Here is a 25,349-nt window from a genome sequence, read left to right as displayed (position 1 = left end):
TGAGAACATTGATCTGGAAGCTGCTTACGGGCATTGACTGTGTAAACCTACAATGGCATATTTATAAAGTAGTTCAACATAGGATATATCTTTCAAAACATATAAATGAAAGTCAGCCCATTGAAGCTACCCTGGTGTAACTTTCACCTAAATCTATGCATAACATCTGTTAAATGGATTCAAGACTGCCACTACATTACATAAACTTTGGTACTTGTAAAGCTGTGGTGAATCACACAGCTATATCCTACTATTCTCCTTCACACGACTGGGGGGGAAAGAAAGAAAGGACAAAACCACAGCAATTTACAAAGTGCTATCAGCTAACCTAAGGACAGCTCTTCCCCAAAGGAGCAAAGTTTCCCAAAAATAACTTCTCTCGAGACCCCTGGTTTAAGAGCAGAGAACTGCAATTGATGTAATTGAACAGGAGCAAAAATTGTGGTGTCCCACATATATGCTGGTATCTCCAAACCCCTGGGTATGGGGCAGGATTCATTCAGGAGGCACATAATTGCACTTTTCAGCAAGATGCAATCATTGCTGGTGGTAACCAACAACATGGAATTACAAGTGGAATATGATAACCATTGTCAGTTGTGTTGGACAAGGTCACAATTCCCTTACAGGACAAAGCCCTCATCTCCACAGATGACAAAAACATTTCACATTCCAAAGGGCACGTCTCGAGCCTCCTTCCTCTTCACCAAGCACTTAGAAATGTCAAGCCAGAGCAATGTCATTTGGCTTAGAACTGGTAAAAACTTCTCAAATCCCTGGTTTGCAATTCCAGCAGAACAAAACACAAAAAGAAGTGTTGGTAAATCATTCAATGTAGGTGTTCCTTAACCTAAAATCCACAGATTGTGATAGCTTTTCTCTCCCAAAACCATCAAATGACCTGGAGCATGCATGATTATATTAAGATCTTGATGGCTATCACATGGAAATTAATGTTTCTGGCTACATTTAGTATATTGTGAAATATTTGCCTGTGTTTTTATTGTGCAGAACAACAACAACTCCAACTGTGCCTCTTCTACATTCTTTTATAACCATTTTATATGCTCAGTGGGGGAACAGAAAAAGAATTTTGTTAATCATTAAGCTTTTTCTTTCTAAAAGCAAGCCATGCTGACTGTCCCAATTAATCAATGTCTCTGGAAGTTGCAAAGGAAATTTAATGCACTGTTTCTGTTTCAGAATCCTTTCTTCTAAACACCAGCCCTCTGGTTTTTAAATGAAGAAATACACAGACAGACAGATATTTGCTATAATCATAATAAAATTGATTTTGTAATGGTGGTGAAAGTTATATTTCAGCCCACTAAAAGCAATTATTTTATTCCAATACAACTTTCAGAAATGAAAATTAAAAAAAAAAAAAAAACCAAACAAACTATGAGTAAACTGAATTTCTTATCAGCAGATTGCCACCTAAACTTGATTAAGTATTTATGAACCACTGAATTTCACACAGTCTATTTCATACCCCTCCATGTGCAGGTGAAGTTGGAGCCTCAGAAAAGTGGACCTGTCACCACCAACCTGCTCTCAAGCATTCCTGAAGGATTCATGGGTTGGTATTCCCAGCATAAACAGAAACCTGCATCTACTTTGGGATCTACTACTGAAATTTAGCCAAATCCCAAATATAGTGGCTTGCTTTAAGCAAGGCATGCAGGTCCCAGTGTGGACATCAAGCACCTACCCCAAAATAAGTCAGACAACACAGCCAATTTTTGTCTTTTTGAAACTATGCCACAACAGAGAGCCTCTAAATTAATACTCAATTATTTTTAACTACACGAGGAGGGAGCAGTGTGTTTGTTTACAAATTATATTCTGGAGTTTGACTTCTCAACCCAGGCTCCCACAAAACTGGTCCCCATTAAGCTGCCCTGTTGCCCACTTCACAGCAGAATCTATCCCTGGTTCTTTTCCTTGGAGTACTGTACTAACACCATTGTCTTCTGTTCCTTTTTACAGAGCTCCAGCCATGTAAAGTGCCTAATTATAGACTCCAGAACGTCTTGATTTCCTTATTTCCTTGGCAAGGGCCAAGCTTTTTGTTAGATGTTTAGTGTTTACCCCGTGTCACTTTCAATATAGATTTGAATTTACACAAATAGAAGGTCCTTCTCATGTACTCGGGGCCTTATTTTCTGCTTGGTTATACCAATGTAAATTAAGAGCAATTTAACTAAATAAAATAGAATTACAGTGAAGGAAAATTAGCATAACTCAGAGGAAAGCCAGTCCACTGTTTAGTAATAATTTCTTTCATTTACTCCAGATTCTCATGCTCATACATCCTTTAGAGAGCTAAAGCTGTAATAACAATGTTATATTTTCACAGAAAAAAAAAAAAAAAGTAGCATTTTCTTACATAAAAAGGGTTTTTTGGGTTTTTTTTTTTTTTTTAAGAAAAGGGAATGTAGCTGGGCTGCATTTATTTTTCTGTTTGTATAGTGGTATCCACAATTAATAATCATAATATTGTGGTGTATTTTTGGAAGAGACTCTTTTGCACATGTGAGACCTCATGACATCAGAAAAGCACATTCAATTTTATGGCACTCAGTCTCAGAAGGAAAAACTGTCAAACTCCATCAGCTTTGGACAGCCTTAGTGTTGTAAACTGTATTTCCACAGGTGTTTTAAAAACAGATACATGTGGGATGATCAAGGAAGGATGAAGAGTGTCTAGATGGCAACAGACCAAAGCAGCCCTGATTTGGATGAAGCTTAGTTACACCATTAGGAGCATGACTTTGCAAATAGGTTTTTAATATCTTAGTTTCTATGCAAAACAAGGGTGATATTTCAACCTAATGACTGCAAATTGAGAAAAGACTTTCAAAATGAAATTTTCTTGCCCTAGGGTGAAGTCTCATGCACCATTTTTCTTCCATGCTCACCAGGAAGTACATATTGCAGATTTCCAGCAACACTACCGCCATCATTTCCAAGACAAGAATCTTAAGGCCCTCTAAAGAAATTGCCTCTTTAAGATTTTGCTTTGGATAGATGGAGGAGGAAAAAGGTCTTGCTCCTACCCCCTTCTCCTCAGCCTCACCCTGATGGATGGTGCTGCTCATGGGTGGAACAGCTCTGACAGACTTGGAACAGCCACCGTGTCTTGTGGCAGTGATTTATTCCTGCAAGCAGCTTTAAAGTTCAGACACGACATGTCCAGATAGCAGTGACCAGTTAATTTCTGGAACAATAAATAACAAATGCTAAGAAGAACTGGGCTTTGCTCAGATTAAGAGTCTGTGGGATTTACGCTATTCCTTAACACATTCCTGTCCTGCAGTGGGCTGGCTTCCTCCTCCAAGCAAACTGGAGGCAGAGCTGGGCACCACCTCCTTGCAGGACAGGACATTATGCATACATGTGTGTCTTTTGTATACACACATATGTACCTGATGTTTACATACAGACACCATAAAGCATGGCAATAAATAAATAACCACAGTGATAAATCACCCAGGGCTCCAGGAGACATGAGGGGCCACGTAAGAGGAGAGCTGGTTATGAGCAGAGGCAGCCACGTGCTTCCAAGGCTTCTCAGTCCAATTTTTAGGAGCTACTTTCAGCAGTGGATGGGGATTTTTCTATTAGCAGATAAGAACTGAAGGTTGGACAGCATGACATAAATCCCTGAAGATCCATTATTGTTCATTTGTTACAGAAACCTAAAAGGAGGGCTTAGCTCCAGCCCTTGGCGTCCTACCGAGAAGGAGTATTGAATTTACACAACTCCTTTCCTACCCTGTAAAATGTATCAAAATAAACATATCATACAATGCAGTTGCCTTCCTCCCCTCTTACCCGTCCCTCACACACAAACTCAAAACAGTGCTGAGGAGAAATAAAATAAAAAATAAAAAAAAAAAAAGAAAAACCAACACAATAAGAGACACCTTTATCAGCCTCAGCCATCTGTGTTCCTCCAGTCTGATCCAAGCATTTTGGCAGGCGTGTGTGCAGCTTGCTCCTACTCCACATCATCCTGCCCTGCAAGAAAAAGTCCCCTCCCTCTTCCTCCCCTCTCTGCTGGCACAGGTCAGGCAGCATTCTGAGTCTGCTCATTCCAGGACTTGAAATAACAAGGTATTGGTGCATATGTTTAATTAATTACAGTCTCAACACAATCACCTAACCTCATTCAGAGGAGCTTCAACCCCACTTGGTAGCTTGGCCCGAAAAACAAAGAGATGCCAAAATACCTGCACAACTTTCAGTGCTGACCATAAGAATTATCTGGAGTTTAGAAATTCATAGGTAAAGATAAAATAAAACAGGCTAATTCCTCAGAAGTTTGAAGTGCAGGAGTTAAGGGCATTGCCAAAGAAAGAAAACAGTGGAAAGAAAATCACCACACCGTAAATTAGTTTCCAGACAAACTGACATGACCCTACAGGGGTTAAATATCTGGATTTCCATTAATTTGTTTGCTGAAATCATAAAGGTTCAGATTCTTTCCTCAAAACAAGTGGGCATAAGGCAACTTTCAAAGGGAATAGAATCATGCTCAGGAAGACAAAAAAGCCATTTAAATACACTCAGAAATGCAGGTCTCAAAAGAATAAGAGTACAATAAACTACTGAGTTGGCCTTCTTCTTCTGAACAGCCTTGTAACAGCAATGTGTCTTCAATACTTTGGGAAGCATGACATTTTGATAGATTAAAAAGAAATGTTGTATTAAAAAGAATAAAGAATGAAAATGGGGAAAGCACCAGGAACCCTGAAGTGTAACATTAGAGAAGAAAACCCCTATGGAAAAGTCAAGCTTTAAACACATATACTACAGATGTGCAGCACAGCTCTGGCATTTTATTTATTCCTCTGAAGTGTTTCAGGAGAATTCTCTTAATTTATCAAAAATGATCCAGAAAGGAGCTGACAAGAAAAGCACTCAGCTCAGCTCTCTCTCCTGCTCTCCAAGGAACAATTTATCTCCTAGTAGACTCCGAGGGAAATAAAATCACGTATTTCCCCATACATAGGGCCCATGGCAAACACACCCCTCCAGCTTAAAGAAGTGCTTTTCCTCTCTTAAAATGCATACATGCCCTGTGGTGTGGACTTGGTTTTTCTGCCTCCCCAAAGGCTTCAGGGTGCTGCACATCAAGTTCTTCTTTTGAAAGCCAATTAGCATGGCTCTGTGTAGTTCAGCGCTATCTAGTGTTGGATGCTACTTAAATTACTTTGGTACAAGTAGGACATAAATTCTGTTCATTGCTTGGAAAGAGGACTACACATCTGGGTGGATGAAACATCATATACATCTTCTTAGAACTGACAGTCTTCTCCTGGATTATACTGCACCTTCCAGAAGTAAAATGTTTACCTTAAAACCCAAAGAGGTCTAGGTATGAAGCACTTGTTTAAAACCTTAAGTTAATGGTCTTCTCATTTATATTTTAGACAAAAAAGATCTGAAAAAGGCTTGAGGAGCATTAAAATTCAAACAAACTATCTCCAAAGAAATCCTCAAGGAAAAAAGCTACAATTATTTTATAACCATAACACTCATTAGTGTAACTCATAAGGTTGAAAGTTGTCTTTTATTATTTTCTGCTTCAATAGCAGATGATAAACTTGCATCAGCAGCAGTATCAGAGCAGAGTTATGACCCAGCCCAGAGCAGCTCCACATGTGGCACCTGGCGGAAAGCCCCTGGCAGGACTGCAGACCCTGCTCCCAAAGACAGGACACGCACATGGGTGCTGCTGGTCCAGCTCTGCTCTCCAGGAGAGAGCACAGGCATGAGTCATGATGCTCCATCTGGTGATGGAGACCTCCAAAAGCAGCTGCTGTCCTAACCCAGCTCATAAATCCTCTCCTTGTTCCCATCAGCCACAGCCATGCTCTGTACTCTTAAGATGCCCCATAAAAGAGAGATCCAGCTAACGGCCTGGAAAGGAGTCAAGAGTTACTTGTAAAACACAAAGCCTCCAGCTCATCAGTTTTATCAGTGCCATTCATACAGAATTTAATAAGAAGTAGATGACATGAGGGCTGGAGCACCTCTTCTGTCCAAGACAGGCTGACAGAGCTGGGGTTGTTCAGCCTGGAGAAGAGTGCAGGGAGACTTCAGAGCACCTTCCAATGTCTAAAGGGGCTAGGAGAGAGCTGGAGAGGGATTGTCTACAAGGGTCAATACACAAAATACTTACTCCCATTCCTTTCAGTCAAAGATGTGTGAGAAAAAAACCTGTGCTCATTTTTCAGCTCTATTAGAGAATCCAAATGAGCTTCACAGGGCTCTTAGGAGTCATATTCCCTCACATGGCCACTGCAGGGAACCCAGACTTGGCCACGGGATGATACCACCTTTGGGTCAGAGCGTGGAGGGCAGGAAGGTGACAAACTGCAAAGAAGATGCTCTTCTCCAAAAGGAGCCTCCAGAGTTCCTCCCACCTGTCTGAGCCTCAGAGCTGCGGAATGCCTTTCTGTCTGTAGGTCTGGATGTCTGCATTACTTGCAGCAGAACCCTTACACACTTTATTTAAGACCAAAATCACTTAATAAGACTGTGTCAATACAAGCCACAGCCTACCTACCATCAGCATGCATGTGTGATGGCTGCAGGACGTGAAATGCTGAAGCAAACTCTTATTTTCATTACTTTCTGCTTAGCTGTTGGCACATAAATTACCACTTCATAACAAGCCCTCTGGAATTCTTTTGCATTAACTAATGCAACTCGATGTATTTTTACAGTGCGATCGTGGCTATCAGTTTCCATCTGTTCTACTGTCCTTTTGGAATGTTTTCGCTGTGAGGAAGTAAACAAAAATAGATCACTGTAAAAACAAACCTGCCTGACAGTCTAGACTGAGGGTCTAATTAAAAATAAGATTTATTAGAATAGAGAGAAATGTCCCAGTAAAACAAAGACACAGTTTCTCTATCATATCTGGTATTATTTTTGGCAAAGCCGAGCCAGGCTATAAATTCACTGAAACAAACCAGTATGGCACCAATGCACCATTCTGATCTAGCATCTCTTCTCCAGACTTGGGGAATGTGTGAGGAAAACTCTTTGTTTCACTTCAATTTTAGTCACCATAAATTCCTTTTTTTTTTAATTGGAACACGAGCGTGCTAGGGCTGGTCTCTACACGAGGTCTCACACAGAGAAAGAAACCAAACTGAGCTGGGAGTAATGCCACCCCCTAGCCTAGACACAGTTAAAACAAACTACCAGCAGAACTATGCCATGCCAAGGGCTTGCTTTGATATAAATTAAATGGACACCTTGCTCCTGGAAAGGTGGGAAGCGGCAATTCAAGCTTGGAAAGACTCAGAACACGGAAACCTCTGCCAGTCCAAAGAGAAGGAGCAGCCTTTGGTGAGGGGCAGTCTCACAGAAGCTGCACAAGAAACAGGACAGGACAAGAGCAAAGATCTCAGACACCACCACCAACACAATCTCACCCCAGTAAAGATACAGGTGAGGGCTGGGGACACCAAGAGGGGCAGCAGCCTTCGGTCACCAGCTTCTGGAGCAAATGGGCAGCCACTCATTGCTTCACCTAACACATGGAAAGAGCCCCACGCTCCCTCAGCCCTGGGGGTATCATTTTACACAGAAAAGGACTCCCTCATTAACACTGATAGGACCCAAGAACCATTTGGAGATTCGTATGCAGAATTTAACACTTAGCAAAAATAAGCAGATGAAAATTTTGCCCTGTTTTTTTGGCCATTATTTCTAGTGTTTGCACTAGAGACGGATGAAAAATAATATTTTCCGTAATAAAGAATGTTGTTTTTAGAAGTCTAGTGATTTTTGAGATAAAAATTATTAGGTGACCTCACATGCAAAAATGCCCAAAGGCTGCTAAAATTGCAAAGAAATGAGAAATTCTAGATATTAAGAACATGTAGCAAGGTGGAATCATTAAAGAAATTAGAGAGGATGAAAAAAGAACCAACTTTGAACCAAAACACACAAATTGGTTTTGAATCGTTTTCCACATAAGGAACATTCATCTCCCACTCTAGTTCAAGATCCTTTTTCAGATTGTGCAAATGACAGCAGTAACTTAAATAATTACACATTTCTTAGAATCAGCAATATCAGCTTTAGGAAGAAAAAGAAAGGTGTCTTTGGAGCTGGGACAAGGCAGCAGATTTTCATTGTTTACTCCAGCATTTCACAAGCAGTTTCCTTTGTCAGGCAACAATTGATGTGCCATGCATCATTAAAGAATGAACCAATTTATAAATAGCATGAATACAAGGAGAACCCCATTGTTCTTCTTTGTGCTGGTAAATACATGCCAGATAAGACTTCTCTGAAGTGGGTTTCAAATTCCCCTACAAAATTTAAGGCCTTCCATCAGCCAGCTTGGCTGGAGAAATGGCACCTTCAGTGTCTGGCCCCACCAGGCCACCCCTTTTCCTCTCCAACGGGATGATGAGTGACACCACACCCCTGCAGCAGCACCCAGCCCAAGGGATGCAGCACAAGGATGCAGGAGTGACACAGAGCTGGCTCAGCCACAGGACGCATCCTGGGCAGAGACAAACAGCTTCACCTCAGCTATTTACACCAGGCAATCCTGGGTTTATGGCCATGGCTGAAGTTCCTAATGACTCGAGGCAAAACGTCCTGTGATTGTCTTTCCAGGAGGCCAGAGCCATTCACTCTGCCTTTCTTCATTAACTTCCACATCTTTACTAAGCACTGTCTGAAATCCCCATATCTTGCCCAAATAAAGAACACTTCCCCGGCTCAGAAGTCCAATATTCCCAACAGTGTCAATCACAAAATACTCACAAGATGAAGCTACAAGTGCACAAGCACAAAAGAAAACCCAGTGTCTCATTTCTCCCTGTCTGCAAATGAAGATAATCCCCTCCTCTTTTAAGAGGATATTAACATTGCCAAGCAAAAAGCTCTAGCAGGACCGCAGATCTGCCTCTCCAAGTATTTCCATTTTTAAACCAATACATCTTTCATTTGAGTACCCTTTCCCTCATTTACACCCTTCTCCTCCCTTCCTTGGAAGCTATGAACCTATTTCAAGTGTATTAAAGATGCTGAACTGAACCAGGAGTTCCCCTCCCAAGGTGTTACCCCCTCTCAATGGGTGTAGATGATATATACATCACCATAAATGATACACACAGGGACAAGTAGTTCCTAGCAAAGCCTTCAAGGAAGCCACCCACTGAAGGGTTAAACATGCAAACTGGAGATCCCGTCTAATTCCTCTTAATCCCTGGTAACACAGCACAGAAGATGAGGTATTGTTCCTGTTGTTGCTGCCAGACACAAACCAGGGTGCAGCACAGGGCCACCCAAAATATCCCTCAGCACAGGGTCATTGTGTGGGGAGGCAGGGCTGAGGGGACTCCTGTGAGCAAGTGATGCCAGCAGGCATTAGTCATTCCATATTAAATATAAAATCATATTAAATATAAATTCATATAAAAGCCTGGTGGTGAAACCCTCAGCCCTGCCCAAAAGGTTGAAAGACAATTTGTGTTGGAAAGCCAAGAGAAAGGAGTTTAGCTGAGGGGATTTTTCCTAAGAGAAACATTTAAAGGTATAGAATGGCAAACTGAAGGGACCCCTTTAGGAGGACACCTACATTGTTCTTTTTCACATGAGATCAACAGTGATGATTGTACTAACTTGATTAATACAACAGGGGGAAAAGCCAAGACTGATCACAAAACACATTAATGCAATGTCAAATCATCTGGTTTGTCACTGTAGATTACAAACAGGATTAAAATCCAAAATTAAACTACAAAACAAGTTTTCAGATTCAACGACTACCATCCAAAATTACACCATCTAACTAAAATACACTGGAACAAGCACTTGCATTTTCTTGACAAATCTCAAATACCTGGTACTTGAAGAAAGCTTTACTTCACCACTTGCACTTTCCAGATACACACCCCACCACCACCACCTTTCTCTCCATATAGTAATAACAAACACAGAAACACACACAAGATAAAAGCTAGTGCTCAGAAAAAAGCCCCAGATTGTAAACAAACCTCTTTGTTTCCTAAAATTTTGTTGTTACTTTACTGAAAATAACCCTTCAATGTCAAGGTATGTCAGCTGTTTTGGATTCAGCAAGGAATTCCCCACAGTCCTGTGCAAAGTTCTGCCCTTGGACACTGTTCATAAAGCACCTACATACAACCCTGGGAGCTGGGCAGTCAGTGGATCTTTAGTCTGATCCCATAGGGCAAACCCCAGGAACGGGTGAGAAATATTGGAAAGATACTTTCTTCTTCAGTTAGGGCACTAGGTGGATCTTTTCCATATTTTTGATGTTATTTCAAAAGATAAATAGAATAAATTAGTGACAGAATTTAGGGTGGGGAGGGGGTGAAATCACACCACTTCCCAAGGACAAGGGTTAATTCACTTCTAGAGCAAGTGGTTTCACGCAAGCCTGCTCCTCTTTTATGCTGCCTGCTGGCAAGACAAAGCCGGGTCACTGTTTGGAAACTGTAAATATCTCTGTTTCACACCAGGTATCTGTCACCCTGGAGTCTGTAGGAGACAAAAGATCTATTAACTTCCTTACTCCCGCTGCTCTCCTCGCCAGGCTCAGACAGCAAGTTTAGCACTGGGCAGCTCCCCGTGCTCAGTGGCTCACTCACATGCCAAGGTGCAATTAAGATGATTTCTGGCATCAGGGCAGAGAGCGTAGCTGGCAATGAAGAATAATCATGTAGACATTGTTAAAAATATCCCATTACCATTTTTCCCTTTTCTTCAACCATACCGAGACACAAAACCCAACACACTCTTCATAAGAGAAGGAGAAAGAAAATATACAATATTCACACTTTTCCCCCACCAAAAAAAACCACCCAAGAAAATCCAAACCAAAACCAACAAAAAGAAATAGAAAAAAATATACAAATACGTGGGAAAAAAGATGTGTGGCTTATTCAGCACCCACTGACAGCTTGCACACAGAATGTCACTGCAGCAGTTCTTGTGTTGGACAGCAAAAGCCTTCCAGAGAAATCCCATCAGTTAACAGGAAGACTGCATATGGTTATGTTTTTGAAAGTTGAAAGCTGATTATAATTTATAATACATTTATAAAGAAGCACAGTAAGCTAATTACATTTGGGAGAAGACACATTTTAGAGGCTATAAAGATACAACCAGTAATAGGAAATTCTAACTCACAATTATGCCTCTCAGTGCTCTTTACAGAATAAAACATTTGCTTGTGATTTCAGACATGGTTTGCATTCAACAATGTAAAAGTTGTTTGAAGTTTCAGTTGTTGTTCTCTTCCCTGCTCAACAAATACTCATGTATTTTACAACATGTAAGAATATTACAGCCATAGGGCTTGGTCTCCTGTGAGTCCTTCTTCCCCAGCCAAGAAACTATTTGCTCTAACTCAGAGCTGAAGGGTCATGATCCAAGTGCCCAATGACAAAGGCCTGACCCTCAAAACAACTTTCTGTCAAGAAAATAAATGACACAAAAATAAGGAAAAAATTATAAAGGTGTATCTTTTACAAATTGTTAGCAGGGGTACGAAGACCTGCACAACAGGAATATTCTCACAAAAAGAGCATTATTTAAACCAGCAGCACTACTAAAACAGGTCATTTTCCAATATGCTACTGGTGGTCAAAACGTGGCCATCAGCAGCACACTGCACACACACCAGGACAGGATCACATCTCTGAGATGGAGCAATGCTCAAATTCCCTGACAACCACTTCAGAGAGGACCTGTCACTGCCAGCATAGGAGAGCAAAGTTACACACCTACACAGATCATCCTTAACCTGCAGAAGAAACAACAAAAGCAGCTGTGAAGAGAAAAAATCCACAGCTGTCAAATAAGAATTGGCGATACCGCTTTTGCTAAAATCAAACAAAAAAGTCCCCCAAACCTGCAAACCACCACAATATCAAAACTTGGACTTAATTCCCAGAAAGGGAGCATGGCTGTGGTATCTGTAGGGCCATGCAGTACTGAGTATGCTCAGCCAGAGAGGGAAATGGTTAAACCACCACACACTACCACCATCCTCTGCTGGCTGACCCACTCAATGCCAGCCCCAAATTTCCAGGAATGGCAAGTCAAAGGCTCGTGAAGGCAGCTCCAGGAGAGGCTGCAACTTCAAGCCAACACAAGACTCCTTTTCACACCTGGCTTCTTGGTATTACCGCAGAAGACAGCAGGAACAGCGTGAATGATCAGCTCTGTGACTGAAGGCAGAGCAAGTAAGCCATTTGTACTTCACAGACGAGGCTCCAAACCTGGTTTCCACCCTTTGCTTTTCAAGCTAGTCAGGCAGAAAACCTTTAAAGACCCTTCAGTCAAGGCAAATGGCTTTGTGATAATGGATGTTTCCAGCTAAAATGTTAAACTTTTACCAGCTGTCACATCCAAGAAGAGAAACAAAGCCATTTTCATACTCATTGGTGAGTTAGGTAAAAAAGTAACCTAAATTGGAGGTGTGTGAGGAGACCTGTCATCCCAGGGATTTAGCCAGGCAGGGATGGCAAGAACTTCCAGGAGCTGTTCAGAGCCAATTCTCCTGCCCAACACTGACACCACAACTTCAGTGAAAAACCAACCCCAGTCCTGGAATTACACAGGAGTACAAAGACAAAGAAACAACAACTGAATAAAACTTACCTCTGCTCGCTGCGTGCGGGGCAAAACGGACGACTTTTCAATGGCGTAAACATCCACCAGGTAGAGCCGGGCTCCCTGCTCCCTGTCCAGGATGGCAGCGGTCTGGATGACCCCGGAGTGGCGCCCAATGGTGAAGAGGCGCCCGAGGCTCCGGTCGTCACACCGAACGGACACGATGTAATATTCCACCTGCGCTTCCGAGCCCCGCGGGCTCGCCGCTTCCAGGGATATCACGTTCGTCCCGATGGGCTCGCCCTCTTTCAGGATGGTGATGTATTTGGGCTGAGTGAAAACAGGCCCATCGACCCCTTGCAGAATTATAGTCATCTCAGTGGTGGATTTTCTCCTCTCGGGGCCCAGGTCGGTGGCAGAAACTATGAGGTTGTAGATGAGCTGAGAAGGCACCAACGCTGAGGCTACTCTTAAATCTCCGCTGTAGCGATCCACGATGAAGGTTTCGGTGTCTCCATTGACTATCTCATACTCCACCTCTCCATTGGCACCCTCGTCAGGATCCGCAGCCATGATTGTGGTTAGGATTGAACCGATCACAACCGAGGGGTCGGCCGCCAGGGCGTTCTGCGATATGAACACGGGGACGTTGTCATTTTGATCTGTCACCAGGATGGTCACGTTCTTGAGAGCAAACCGCCTGGACTCCACGGGAACGGCCTGGTCGGTGGCTTTGACTGTTAACTCAAAGAGATTGGCAAACTCCCGATCGATCTCAGCATTGGTAAATATTGTCCCTCTCACCTCATCTATACGGAAGTGATTCCCCCTTGGCATCTGCTGGATGATTGCATAGGTTAGCTGCCCGTTAATATCCGCGTCCGGATCGTGAGCAGTCACGGAAATGACAGAGCTACCCACGGGAACGTTCTCAACAATTGATTTAAAGATGTCTCCCGGAGGAAAATGAGGAGGGTTATCATTGAAATCCCTAACGTGTATCACCACTGACATCGTAGAGGACCGCGGGGGCCTTCCTTGGTCTTTTGCTGTTATATTTAGCTTGTACAGAGACTGTGTCTCAAAGTCCAGTTTCTTGGCGAGAAAAATACTCCCGGTGTTGGGACTGATGCTGAAGGTCCCGTGATTGTTTGTCCCTGTAATGCTGTAGTGGAGGTCGGCGTTGTCACCTGAATCAGAATCGGTGGCAGTGACAGATGACACAAGTTCACCAACCCTCATATTTTCTAAGACATCCACTAACAAGGTTGATTTCGGGAAGGAAGGGCTGTTGTCATTTTCATCCAATACATCAATGCTCAACATGCAAGTTGAACTTAGGGAAACAGCTCCAGAGTCCACTGCTTGGATGACAAGGGAATACGAGGCAGTAGTCTCATGATCTAGTCTGCCTACTAAGGTCACCTGGCCTGTGCTGCTGTCTATTGCAAACTGATTTTCTTCATTTCCCTTGATTACAGAGTAGTGAATCAACCCATTAACCCCTTCATCAACATCTGAGGCAGAAACTCTTAGGACCTGTGTCAGATTCACTGCCAATTCTGATATAGTAGCTTGGTAAAGATCTTTCAAAAATTTGGGGGCATTATCATTGATGTCTTTCATATAGATCTGTACAGTTGCCTGATCCTTCAGAGGCTTTGGCAACCCCTGATCTGTTGCTATGACTGTCAGACTAAATACTGCAGCTCCCCTCTGTCTCATGAGAGCTTCTCTGTCAAACTGATGAGTGCTTCTGATTTCCCCAGTTACTGTGTTCAGCTCAAAATCCGGCTGCATGTGCTCAAATGAATACCTGACCTCACCATTCGGCCCGAAGTCCTTATCTACAGCATTTATTTTACCCACATACGACCCGCCTCTCTGCTCCTCTTCAAAGTAGAACACATAGTTGGTACTGTTGAACAGGGGCCTGTTGTCATTTACATCCTCCAGAATCACAGTAACGTTCACAGTAGCATTGAGTGGTTCTACTGCTCTATCAGAAGCAACAACCAGTAAAACATATCTTTCCTGAAGTTCACGGTCCAGTTCACTTTTTATATACAGCTGACCATCTGGGAATATGCCAAAGGCATCCCCAGCATTTCCTTCAATTATACTGTAAGCAATTTCACCGTTCACTCCCGAGTCTTTGTCAGAAGCCTGTACCTTAAAGAACCTGGAATTCACGGGCTCTGACTCCAAGATAGTAATTTCATAGGAAAGCTGGTCAAACACTGGCGGGTTATCATTTACATCATGGACAGAGACAGTCAGGATAAAATTGGAGGACAGCTGAGGCACCCCCATATCCGAGGCCAGGATTTCAACCTGGTAAGACCCAGCGTTTATGTCAAGTGGCCCCGTTAAGCTTATAGCACCAGTTTCTTCATTGATTGAGAACAAGCCCTTTGGGTTTTGCTTAAGGCTGTAAAGGACCATGCCATTAACACCTTCATCGGGATCAAGAGCTTTGGCCTGGAATATGGTATGCCCAGCCTTCCAGTTCTCAACAACATTTACACTTTCCACCACGTGAACGAAGTGTGGGGAATTGTCATTTAAATCTTTGACAGTTATATTGACCACAGCATCCCCAGTTATCGCCCCACCTCTAGCAACCACCTTCAGCTGGTAAAATGCTTGCTCCTCCCTGTCAATAATACTGGCTGTGGTGATCCGCCCCGTCGCCCTGTTGATGGCAAACACGCCCCTCTGGTCACCCGTCGTAATGAGGTAACTGATGTTGGTGTTGAGGTCCATGGTGGAAGCAAATACAGTACCTACGTGGTAACCCATGGCAACGTTTTCAAAAACGACAAAACTGTACGTGCCCTGGCTGAAAACAGGGGGGTTGTCCTGTGTGTCCAACACAGTGATGGTGACAATGGCTTGGTTCTGCGACTGAAGGTGGCCACCGTCAGTGGCCACGATCTGCAACTGGTAAGCAGTTTTCTCCTCCCTGTCGAGGGCTATTTTTGTTGTGATGACCCCTGTCTGCCCATGGACCTGAAACCTGGAGGTATCTCCAGCTGAGATGCTGTACTTGACCGTCCCATTGGGTCCCAGGTCAGGGTCCGTGGCAGACACGGTGGTCACGTAGGTTCCGGCTGGCTCATTCTCTTGGATATGGGCAAAATACTGAACGGGGTAAAACACGGGGCTATTGTCATTCACATCCAGAATGGTCACGTTAACTCGGGCTAGCGATGAAAGGGGAGGAGAGCCCAAATCAGTGGCCAAGACCTGCAAGGAGAAGTGAGACTGCTCCTCCCGGTCCAGCTGCGAGACAGTGCTGAGCTTGCCTGAAACCGGGTCCAAGCGAAACATCTGGCGAGGGGTCACAGAGGAGGGGCCAACCGCTGCCAGCGCTGGCTCGGCTTCCTGCAGGGAGAAGCGGACCGTCCCATTGTCCCCCAGGTCCCCATCGGTGGCACTTAGGACAAGCAGCTCAGTTCCTGATGGCGAGTTTTCAGCCAGGGACACCTGGTAACCCTCAGGCTGACCGAAGCGAGGCTTGTTGTCATTGACGTCCAGGATGGTCACCACCAGCTGAGCATAGGAGAATTTGGGCTGCACCCCCTGGTCACGGGCGCTGACGTTGAGCACCACCTGAGAGGCAGTCTCGCGGTCCAGCCCGCTGGAGCTGGACGTGCCTGCAGCGTGCCCGGCAGTGCCACCCTCGGGGACAGCCGTGGTGACCAGCCCGCTGTGCTCGCTGATGCGGAACCAGCCCAGCTCGTTGCCCGAGACGATGCTGTACTTGAGGTTGGCGTTGAGGCCCGAGTCGCGGTCCGTGGCGCTGAGGCCCCGCACGTAGCTGCCCAGGGGCACGTCCTCGCTGATGTTCACCCTGTACACCGACTGCCCGAAGACAGGCGGGTGGTCATTGATGTCGTTCACAAAGATGACCAGGCTGGCTACCGAGGAGCGGCTCACGGGAGCTGACACCGCCCCGTCGGGGGAAAAGACGGAGGTGGGGGAGCCTGGAGGTGGCGGTGGGGCCCCGTAGTTATCCGCTACCGCCACGGTAAGGTTATAAGCCGGGATGCGTTCCCGGTCCAGCGCGGCCGCTACCTTGATAAGGCTGAGGTTGGGTACCTTACTGCTGTGCACCTCGAAGTGCCGCTGCTCGTTTCCCGCCAGGATGGACACGGAGATGTTCCCGTTGGCCGCGGGAGAGTCGGCATCGCTCACCGTCAGCAGGGCCACCACCGTGCCGGGGGCCGCGTTCTCATCCACAGAGGCAAAGCGGGAGGTGGCCGGGAAGTAGCGGAACTTCACCCGGGGCTCGTTGTCGTTGACGTCGAGCAGGCGGATGAGGGCCTCGGCCCGGCCGCTCAGCGCCGGCACCCCACGGTCCATGGCCTGGACCGTCAGCGAGTACTGCTGCCGCATCTCGTAGTCCAAGCGCTCACGGATGCGGATCACCCCGCTCTCGGGGTCCACCTCAAAGGGGAGGCTGCCAGCCCCGTCCCCGGCGCCGCTGCCACCATCGCCTCCCTCCAGGCGGTAGCGGATGTCGGCATTGGTGCCTTCATCGGCATCAGCCGCGGTGACCTGGAGAACGCTGGCCCCGACGGGCGCATCCTCGGGCACTCGTGCCTGGTAAAGCGTCTGGCTGAAGATGGGCGGGTTGTCGTTGATATCCTGGACGGTGACGTTGACCTGAAGGTACCCTCGGCGACGGGGCTCGCCCTTGTCCTCCACCTGCACCAACAGCTGGTAGGTGGGGGTGGCCTCCCGGTCCAGCCCTCCACGGGAAACCAGGTGCAAGAAAGCTCCCTCACCGCTGGGGTTGAGGGTGATGTTGAGGCGGAAGCGGCCCTCCTCGTTGCCGGCCACGATCCGATAGGAGCCATGGTCCACGCCATTGGTGCCACTGTCGGCGTCGGTGGCAGTGTCCAGGATAAGCTGGCGCCCGCTGCCCGTGTCCTCCTTGAAAGTCACCACGATGGAGGGGTCGGGGAAGACGGGCGCGTTGTCGTTGAGGTCGAGCACCAGGACGCGCACCTCGGTGGGGTAGGTGGGCTGGCTGGAGAGCACCACCAAGTCCACCACGTCGCTGGCCAGGCTCTCGCGGTCGATGGTGGCGCGGGTGTGCAGGGCGCCCGAGGTGGCGTTGATGGCGAAGAGCTCGTGGTGCTCGCTCAGGCGGTAGGTGAAGCCGGGCCGGGTGGCGATGGTGCCCACCCAAGTGCCGGGCGGCTGCTCCTCCAGCACCCGGAACACCTGGCGCGGCTCCGCGGCGGCGCTGCCCAGCGGCGGCAGTAGCGGCAGCAGCAGCGACAGCAGCAGCGGCGGCCCGCGGGCGGCGGGGGGGCGGCCCATGGCGAGCCGGGGGCGCAGCGCCCCGAGGGGGCGGCCCGGCGCCGCCGCTTGCCCCGCTCCCGCTGCCCTGCCCGCCGCCTCTCTCGGCACCCGCGGACGCTGCGCTCCGGACGCGGACGGGAGCGGAGCCGGCGGCGCTCCGCGCTCACGGGACGCTCCGGTTCTGCCTCTGCCGCCGCTCCTCCCGCCGCCGCTCCGGGGCTGGGGGGCGGCCGGGGGCTCCGCGCCGCATCGCCGCTCAGCAGCCGCCGCCGCTACCGCCGGGGCCCCCGCGGCCCGCCGCTCCCGCGCGGTGCCCGCCGCCCCGCCGGCATGCCCGGGCGCACGGCGGCCGGGCCGGTCGGTGATCCGCGGCCGCCCGGACCCAACTTTGCCCGGCGCTCATGGATCCCGGCCCTCTTGACGGCCGGGCCGGCTCCCCCCACGGCCGCCCATTGGCCGCCCGGCCGCGCCGCCCCGCCCCGGCCCGCCCCCCGCACCTGAGGGGCCGCCCCGGCGGGAGCGGGACGGGCGGGGAGCGCGGGGGGAGCCCCCGGGAGCGGGGCCAGGGGCCCCCGGGACGCTCCCGCCTGGAGAGGGGAGCCAGCCGGGAGCCCGGCGGGCCGGGAGAAGCGGGTCGGGCTGCCCCGCGCACCGGGGGACGCGGCTGTGGCGGCCCCGCTTACTTTGGATGCAGTTCTGGAGGGAACTCGCGGGACCCGTTATCCCGGGAAATGCGGCGCTGGCAGCGCCTCCCGCGGGCCGGCAGCGCCCTCTGCCGTCACCGCCCGGCCCTCGGCAGCGGGAATGCCGGAGCATCCCGCGGGAACCCTGTCCTCCTCGGCCCGACCAGCGCCCCGCCCGACAGAAAGCCCCCTCCTGCCCCCCAAAAAAAACCTGGCGAAGCTCCTGCTGGCAGCAAAAGTTTTAGTTTTGTACGAGTTCATCTTTAAATACGAGAAGAGTCGTAAACGCAAATCTGTAGATAGCAATTAAGGTGGCAGTGTAAATCTAGCAATTGAAGTGGCAAGGTAAATCCAGCATTGCCGCGGAGTGGATCAGCAAATTTCAGAGTTTATTTATCCCTGTGACAGAGTTAATGAACCTGGCAGTGTATTTTCCAGCACGGAGAAGTCGGAAAAGTGAGAAAAGAAGTGGGAAAAATAGTAGGGGAGCGTAGAAAGAAAGGGTGTCAAAAGCAGTTTGTTCCCTGCTAGTACCGTGGATATAATTAAAGAAAGGGAGATCAAATAAACATTAGCAGCAATCTTGACTGGAAGCAGCAAGGAGCAAGAGGTGGTTCGTGTTCCCGTATTGCCATCTAACACAAAGGGATACCTCGGGTCAGTAATTTCTGCAAATCCCTGTTTCCTGTAAGGATGGATCCTGACACCCGCGAGCATCCCCGACCCCGAGGTCGAGCTGTGAGGGACTCTGAACCCAGCACCTCTCCCTGCACCGCAGCGCTGTTGCCGCAGTTCATCCTTCCTCTGGCACACCGCTGCCCTCAGCCCGTGATTACTTATTCCTTTTTCAGCTGCCGACCTGGAGGAGAAGGGCTTTTCTGCCTCGAGGTGCTCTGCTTCTCCTAGCTGCACTAGTTCGGTAGGAGATAAGTCACCCACAAGCTATTCTGGGTGTAAAGACCTCCTCCTCCTCCCCTCTTGCGAGAGGGATAAATGAGTGGGACAGCTGAGAGGGGATCCCCGGCGCTGCAGCAGTTCTTTGCTATTTAACTCCACCTACAGGCGTGCATCGAGCCTTGCCTGCAGCTCGCTGGATGCTCTCGAAAGCTGTTCTTTACTGCTATTACAAAAGTGCTGGCACTTTAGATGAGCCGGCAAAACCCAGCACTGATGGGCTATGCACGAAGAAATAAGATTATATGGGCTGGAGGGGGAGGATTACCAACATAACTTATCGTCAGCCTTCGCCACAACAGCTCTTGAAGCATTCACATCTTAATCACTGGAGTTTTTTCCTCACTGCATGGGATTTTTCGCGTCTGGCAGGTAAATTTGACCTCCAAGTCCAAAACACAGCACGGAGAAGCATTCTGCCCCTGAAAGGAACTTTGGTTCTTTCCCTAATTAATAGGTCAGAATGAATCACTAACCACCTATTTCTCATGTGGAGCAGGCACAATCTCGTTCTGACATTGTTCAAGCTCTTCTGTGCCCATAGTTTGTGCTTCCCTCTGGGCTCTCCTCTCAAATGTCAAAATAAATGCTGCTGCTAAGGTATGGAAATTCAAATGTATGAAAGCAAAACATCAGCCTTTTAAATACTGTACATCAGAGGTAAGCAAAATGGCTAAAATTCTGAGCAAGAAAGAATATACAGAAAACAGGAGACTATCTAGACAGTATGTTTTAAAGCACCATTTTATTGCTACTCTAGAAAATCATAACTAATGTTTGTCAATATTAGATCCCAGCATTGCCCCTTGCATTATATTAACAGAAAATGATGCATTGCAAAGCTTTGCAACACGTAAGAATGAATCAAACAAAATCTTTTTGCCAGTTTACAGACCCTGTGATTTAATACTTTCAATTATATCAATGACCTGATATAATAAATGTAAATATCTCAGAGTTTTTTCAAAAACACAATTTGCTTAAGCCTTTTGTACCTTTTGTAAATGTAAAAATGTTTTTCTAGATGAGTCCTTCACAAAAGAAATAGAGACATCCTTTAAATTCCTGAAGTGTTTCAATATATCAAAGTTCCATTTTGTAGGATTCAGGAAGTTGCTTTTTTAAATCCAAAACTTTACAAAAAGGTAAATAAAACTTTACAGACAATCTCCAGCTACAAAAATAATGACGGGGAATTTTTTCAAAATAATTTTCTCATTGCAACTGTATTTTTATTTTTATTTTTTTTTGCTGTGAGCTGTTTCCAATGTAGCCAAACTTAGAAGATGTTTTAAAACCAACTATACTTTTTAAAAAGTTATTCTAATGGCTAAGAAAATGCCCATTGAAGCTGGAGCAGCTTTGTAAGTATAAAGCAATATCTTTATTATAAAGTCTGTGCATGTCAGTGGAATTACCCTGGTACTTCACCAGCATAAGTGTGGGTTGAGTTTTTGACCCCTTTTAGATTAACACAAATACATTTAGACAGAGTTAAGACTGCGCTAAGAAGCACTGCACCACTCATAACTTGCAGGAATGGAAATAAAGTGAAGAATAGGTCATTTTTGCACTTTCTGTCTTGCCTCCAGCTCTGTTGATAACACCTCCCAACACTTCATCAGGCTTTCACCTCCAGATATGGAAGAAGCAATCTAATCCCAGCACTGTCCAGCTCACACTCCACTGCAAAATCTGAATAACGACCTCAGTGTCCATTGTCAGCAGATCAGCACATCTGGCTGTCACGTTTAATGTGCTTCCAATGCTGTTTTTGCCTGAAGTGGACCATGATGCTGCTGAAATGTTGTGCTGGAAGGCACAGACAGTACAGAAGCAGAGAGCTGATGAATGAAGTGAGAAGCGTTATAGGGGAGAAAAAATTTCTAAGCAATTTTTTTCCTTGGGTAAGTGTAAGGAAAATTGAATACATACCTATTATCTCACACAGCCCTCAGAGGTCTCAGGGTTGCAATTGGATATCACAACAGGGAGAGAATTTCATTCTGCAGCCAGAACAGGAACTGGTTATGAATTCAGCAGATCTGGCAGGTAGGTTTCTGTGTTTTATATTTGATGAGCTAAAGGTAGGAGCACAAAAGCTCTGTTTGATGCACCGTACTCCTGAGTGATGCAAGACTTGGCACTGGGCATCCTCATTATCCCTTGAAGGCAGCTGGAATCCTGCCCACACTTGCATCATTACAGTTTAGTCAATGATCTTAAAGGTCTTTTCCAACCTAAATCATTCTGTGATCATCTGCAGACCCCAACTTCATTGAAGTCTTCATTGATGTGAGACATTTCTTTCTTAAGAGGGTGCGCCATGTGTTTGATGAATGAGTAAATCTATTTTTCTTTGGTTCTCTTACTGAACTTTTTCTCTGTTGGTTCCTAACTGCATTTGATTTTTTAACACAACTTTATGCTTCAATTAGGGACAGGTAGAGTGGAAAACACCTTTGCTCCACCACTTTCTCCTTTGATGCTCCAGGAATAAAATATTACTATAGTGTTTTCCTCAGGATGCAGTTTAGCAGTCACTGAGGCAGAATAATGCTGATTTAAATCAATATCTATTGAACCCTACCTTTTCATTATTAGGTGGATAATACCCCATGAGTCCTGCTGTTGTTATGAGGACTGAACATGTCGCATCATTCAAGTTTCACTTGCTGTGACACTAAATAATTCAGACTGGGGTAGTCATAATGTGTCACTGAGAATGACATCCTCCCAGACAGGGACAGCAGCATCTGACTTTTAGAGCCTGGTTCGATTCTCAGTTCCCATCCCGGTCACATAATGAGAGCTGAATTGGCCTTTTGATATTTATTACTTAATAGACTCGCTCAGCTTGGAAAAAAGAACATTAAAGTCTTTTTCCAGCCATGTTTTATAGCCCAGAAATATACTGGTCTGAAGTCAGTAGTTTAATTTTTCAACACCTGCTCTGCAACACCATGTTTTCTTTTCCCTTTAACAGCTAGGGTACCCCACAGTGTCCTTAACTGTATATTGTGGCTGTGGGTTTTGGTTTTGTTTTTTTAATTAAAGTTTGGGGGTGTTTTTTTAATAGCTGGCAAAATCCTGCTGAAGTCAGGCACTGCCACATTTTAAAAGGTTTTGAAAAATATCCTCTACAATTTGAGTGTTAAATTCAGCATTATTTCCGCTCAAAGTCAGATTCCCATCAAATGAACAGAAGAATCCCATCACACCTGAACAGAAAAAGAAAGTTAAAAGTTACAGTAAAAAAGCCCTAGCACATAAAAAGTGGAAATCCTTCAGTTTAAAGCCAAAACTGTACTGATCTCTGACACTTAAGGATAACTTAATGACTGGGAGAAAGAAAGAAGAATCCCAAAGCAAGTGCTTATTTTCGGTTCACTTTTGTTTTAAGTGCTCTGATTTCCTTGTCACAAGGTGCAAAAGCCTAAATTGCAACAAAGGGCTATTGTCACAGTAAAAATTCCATGGATCAAATAGGGAGTTTGTAAAGTAACTGGGAAATATTGAAATACATGGAACGCATACATGTTGTCATGGCTTGGAAAGCCACAAATTGAAAGAGTAAATTTAAAAAAAAAAAAAAAAAAAAAAAGCTTTAATTTTGTCCATAATATGTTGCTTTTTCATAAAAAAATACCAAACAAAAGCAGTGCTGTCAGCTGTTTTAGGTGGACAAACTTATTAAGCTGATTTTAAGACTGAAATTGTAATTTCCTGGGAACCCACAAGATGGTAGAGTTCAGCTGAGGAGAGAAACTAGGCTGCATCTTTTGCCTGGACCATGAGCACATAGTTACTAACCAGTTAAAAGTGCTAATTTTGCCATGTCCCAGATACTCAAACAATTCTGACCTTTTCCTTTTTTTTTTTTTTTTTCATAAAGTGTTTAAACATTTGGAGAGCTTTTATTTTCTGGCTTCGTCTTCGTTTTCTGTCTGAAGGAATGCACCTCATTACTCCTTCAAGCATCTGTAGTCCATACTCTTGATGGAGTTTAGTAATGGGATGCAATTATTGACAGTGAGACACTGGGAAAATAAACTGTTTGTCTGGAGTCCAGAAAATCTGGAACACATCATCGTGCAACTGTACACAGTCACTGTAAGGCTGCTGGGCACTTAGTCTTCATTAAACAAAGCAACCTAAAATCTCTAAAACCTAAATCTCCTAAAGTCTCTAAATCAGAAATACCACCTATTATCCAGTAAAAGAGCTCAGCAAATCTACAAATCTGGAAGCTAAATCTGCTCACTGGAGCCCAACAGCTTTACTGGTAGTCACCCTGATGCTAAGTGGGGCTTCACTGCCTCTCTTGTCATGATGCCAGCTGCTCAAGGAAGAGAAATAAAGTACCTACAGCATCTCAAATGCAGGTTTTGGAGAAGAAAGGCCATGAATGTCCAAACCACTTGGTGCTCAGAAGAATAAAATTTTGGTGTGAACTTGGTTACAATGGCAGCTTAATTCAGCATGGATGGATTAGATAATAAAGCAAGCAAAGCTAGGGAAAAGTGTATTTTGAAAGAATTTAACAGTATCTGCATAATATTCAGAAATATGTATTCTCTATAGGGGAAAAAAAAAAGCCCAACAACCTCCCTCAAGTTTTTTAAGAAATATTAAGAAGAATTATGAAGCATTCAAGGACAAACAGCACACAGGCTCTGTACTGAGTAGTGTGAGATGTAAGTAGGCCTTATATTACATAACCTTAAAGTAAATTATTTTATTTCATGCTTGATAATAAAATTAAAATCCCATATTTAAATCAGACCCAGAAAAACACAGAACAAGTTTATTATGCCTTTATTTTAGTAGCATATGGTGATTTATTAGGGAGCCTTTTTGATACGCTGAAGAAAAACCTTGGAGCCTTTAGGCTGTGCAGAAGGTGAAATACATCATGTTTTATGTTAATTAAACATTTAGTCTTTCACTGATTAAGGAACTAAAGGTAGAACTTAATTTTTACAAAAATTTGCAAGTAATGTTAAAACTCCAACACATTATGAAGGGACCCTAAGGGTAAGTCACAGTCACTTTATATCACTACTTAATGTCATCCTGAAAAGTACTTTCATTACTCTGCAGTGAAATATAGCACACTAAGTGCTGAATGGGAATTGTCAGAGAAAGCTGGCACTCACATCAGGTGACAATAAATGAGGAATGATTTCTTGTGGCTGGAGAGGCAGCTGTAGTGCCCTGTGAAGGGGAGGCTAAGTCCTGAGCAAAGGAATTTGAAAATACCAAAATGACAGGTTAACCCAGAGCTGGGCCAGATAAGGACTTTCTCTTGAAATTTATTCAAAATGTTGATCCTGAAGGTGGTTAGAGGGCTGGAGCAACCTGGGTCAAACACAGAAAGAGTCAAACCCTCCCCTGAACAGAGAGCAAAGTCCCCCCCAAAGCTCTTTGATGTCCCGGGTTTCAGTTGTTGGAAACTTTAATAGTAAACCTCTTTGGTATGCATAATTTCACATAGATATTTATGTGTGTGTGTCCGTCTGGGAATGAAACAGCAATAGGAACAGACTGATCACAATCACAGTGATCGTGAAAGAAAAGGGAGAATGACCCCAGAAGGTGTCTTTTGTACACCTCTTCAGTATTTGAAATGGTCTTTGACTGGGAATCACTAAAATTTCTGCCATGATTTTCCTTAGGGAATGCCTTGTTTACAGTCTGCAGTGTATGCTCTGCATTATTTCAGAATAGAATCCTAAAACTTGCTGAGTTGGGAGGGTCCATTAGGATCAC

At 45.4% G+C, this 25,349-nt stretch overlaps 1 protein-coding gene across 1 annotated transcript in view; it reads right to left on the bottom strand.

The window, feature by feature from the left end:
• Positions 1 to 17,958, bottom strand: part of FAT4 (FAT atypical cadherin 4) — a 123,293-nt gene extending 105,335 nt beyond the window's left edge. Inside the window, exon 1 of the mRNA XM_015625570.1 lies at positions 12,673 to 17,958. Within this exon, the coding sequence (XP_015481056.1) occupies positions 12,673 to 17,958 (5,286 nt within the window). The remainder of the gene's footprint in view (positions 1 to 12,672) is intronic.
• Between the last annotated feature and the right edge of the window lie 7,391 nt (positions 17,959 to 25,349).

The sequence above is a fragment of the Parus major genome, chromosome 4, assembly GCF_001522545.3.
Source record: "Parus major isolate Abel chromosome 4, Parus_major1.1, whole genome shotgun sequence".
NCBI classification, from domain to species: Eukaryota; Metazoa; Chordata; class Aves; order Passeriformes; family Paridae; genus Parus; species Parus major.
Note: the sequence above shows the minus strand (reverse complement) of the source record. Positions and strands in the feature narration are given on the sequence as shown.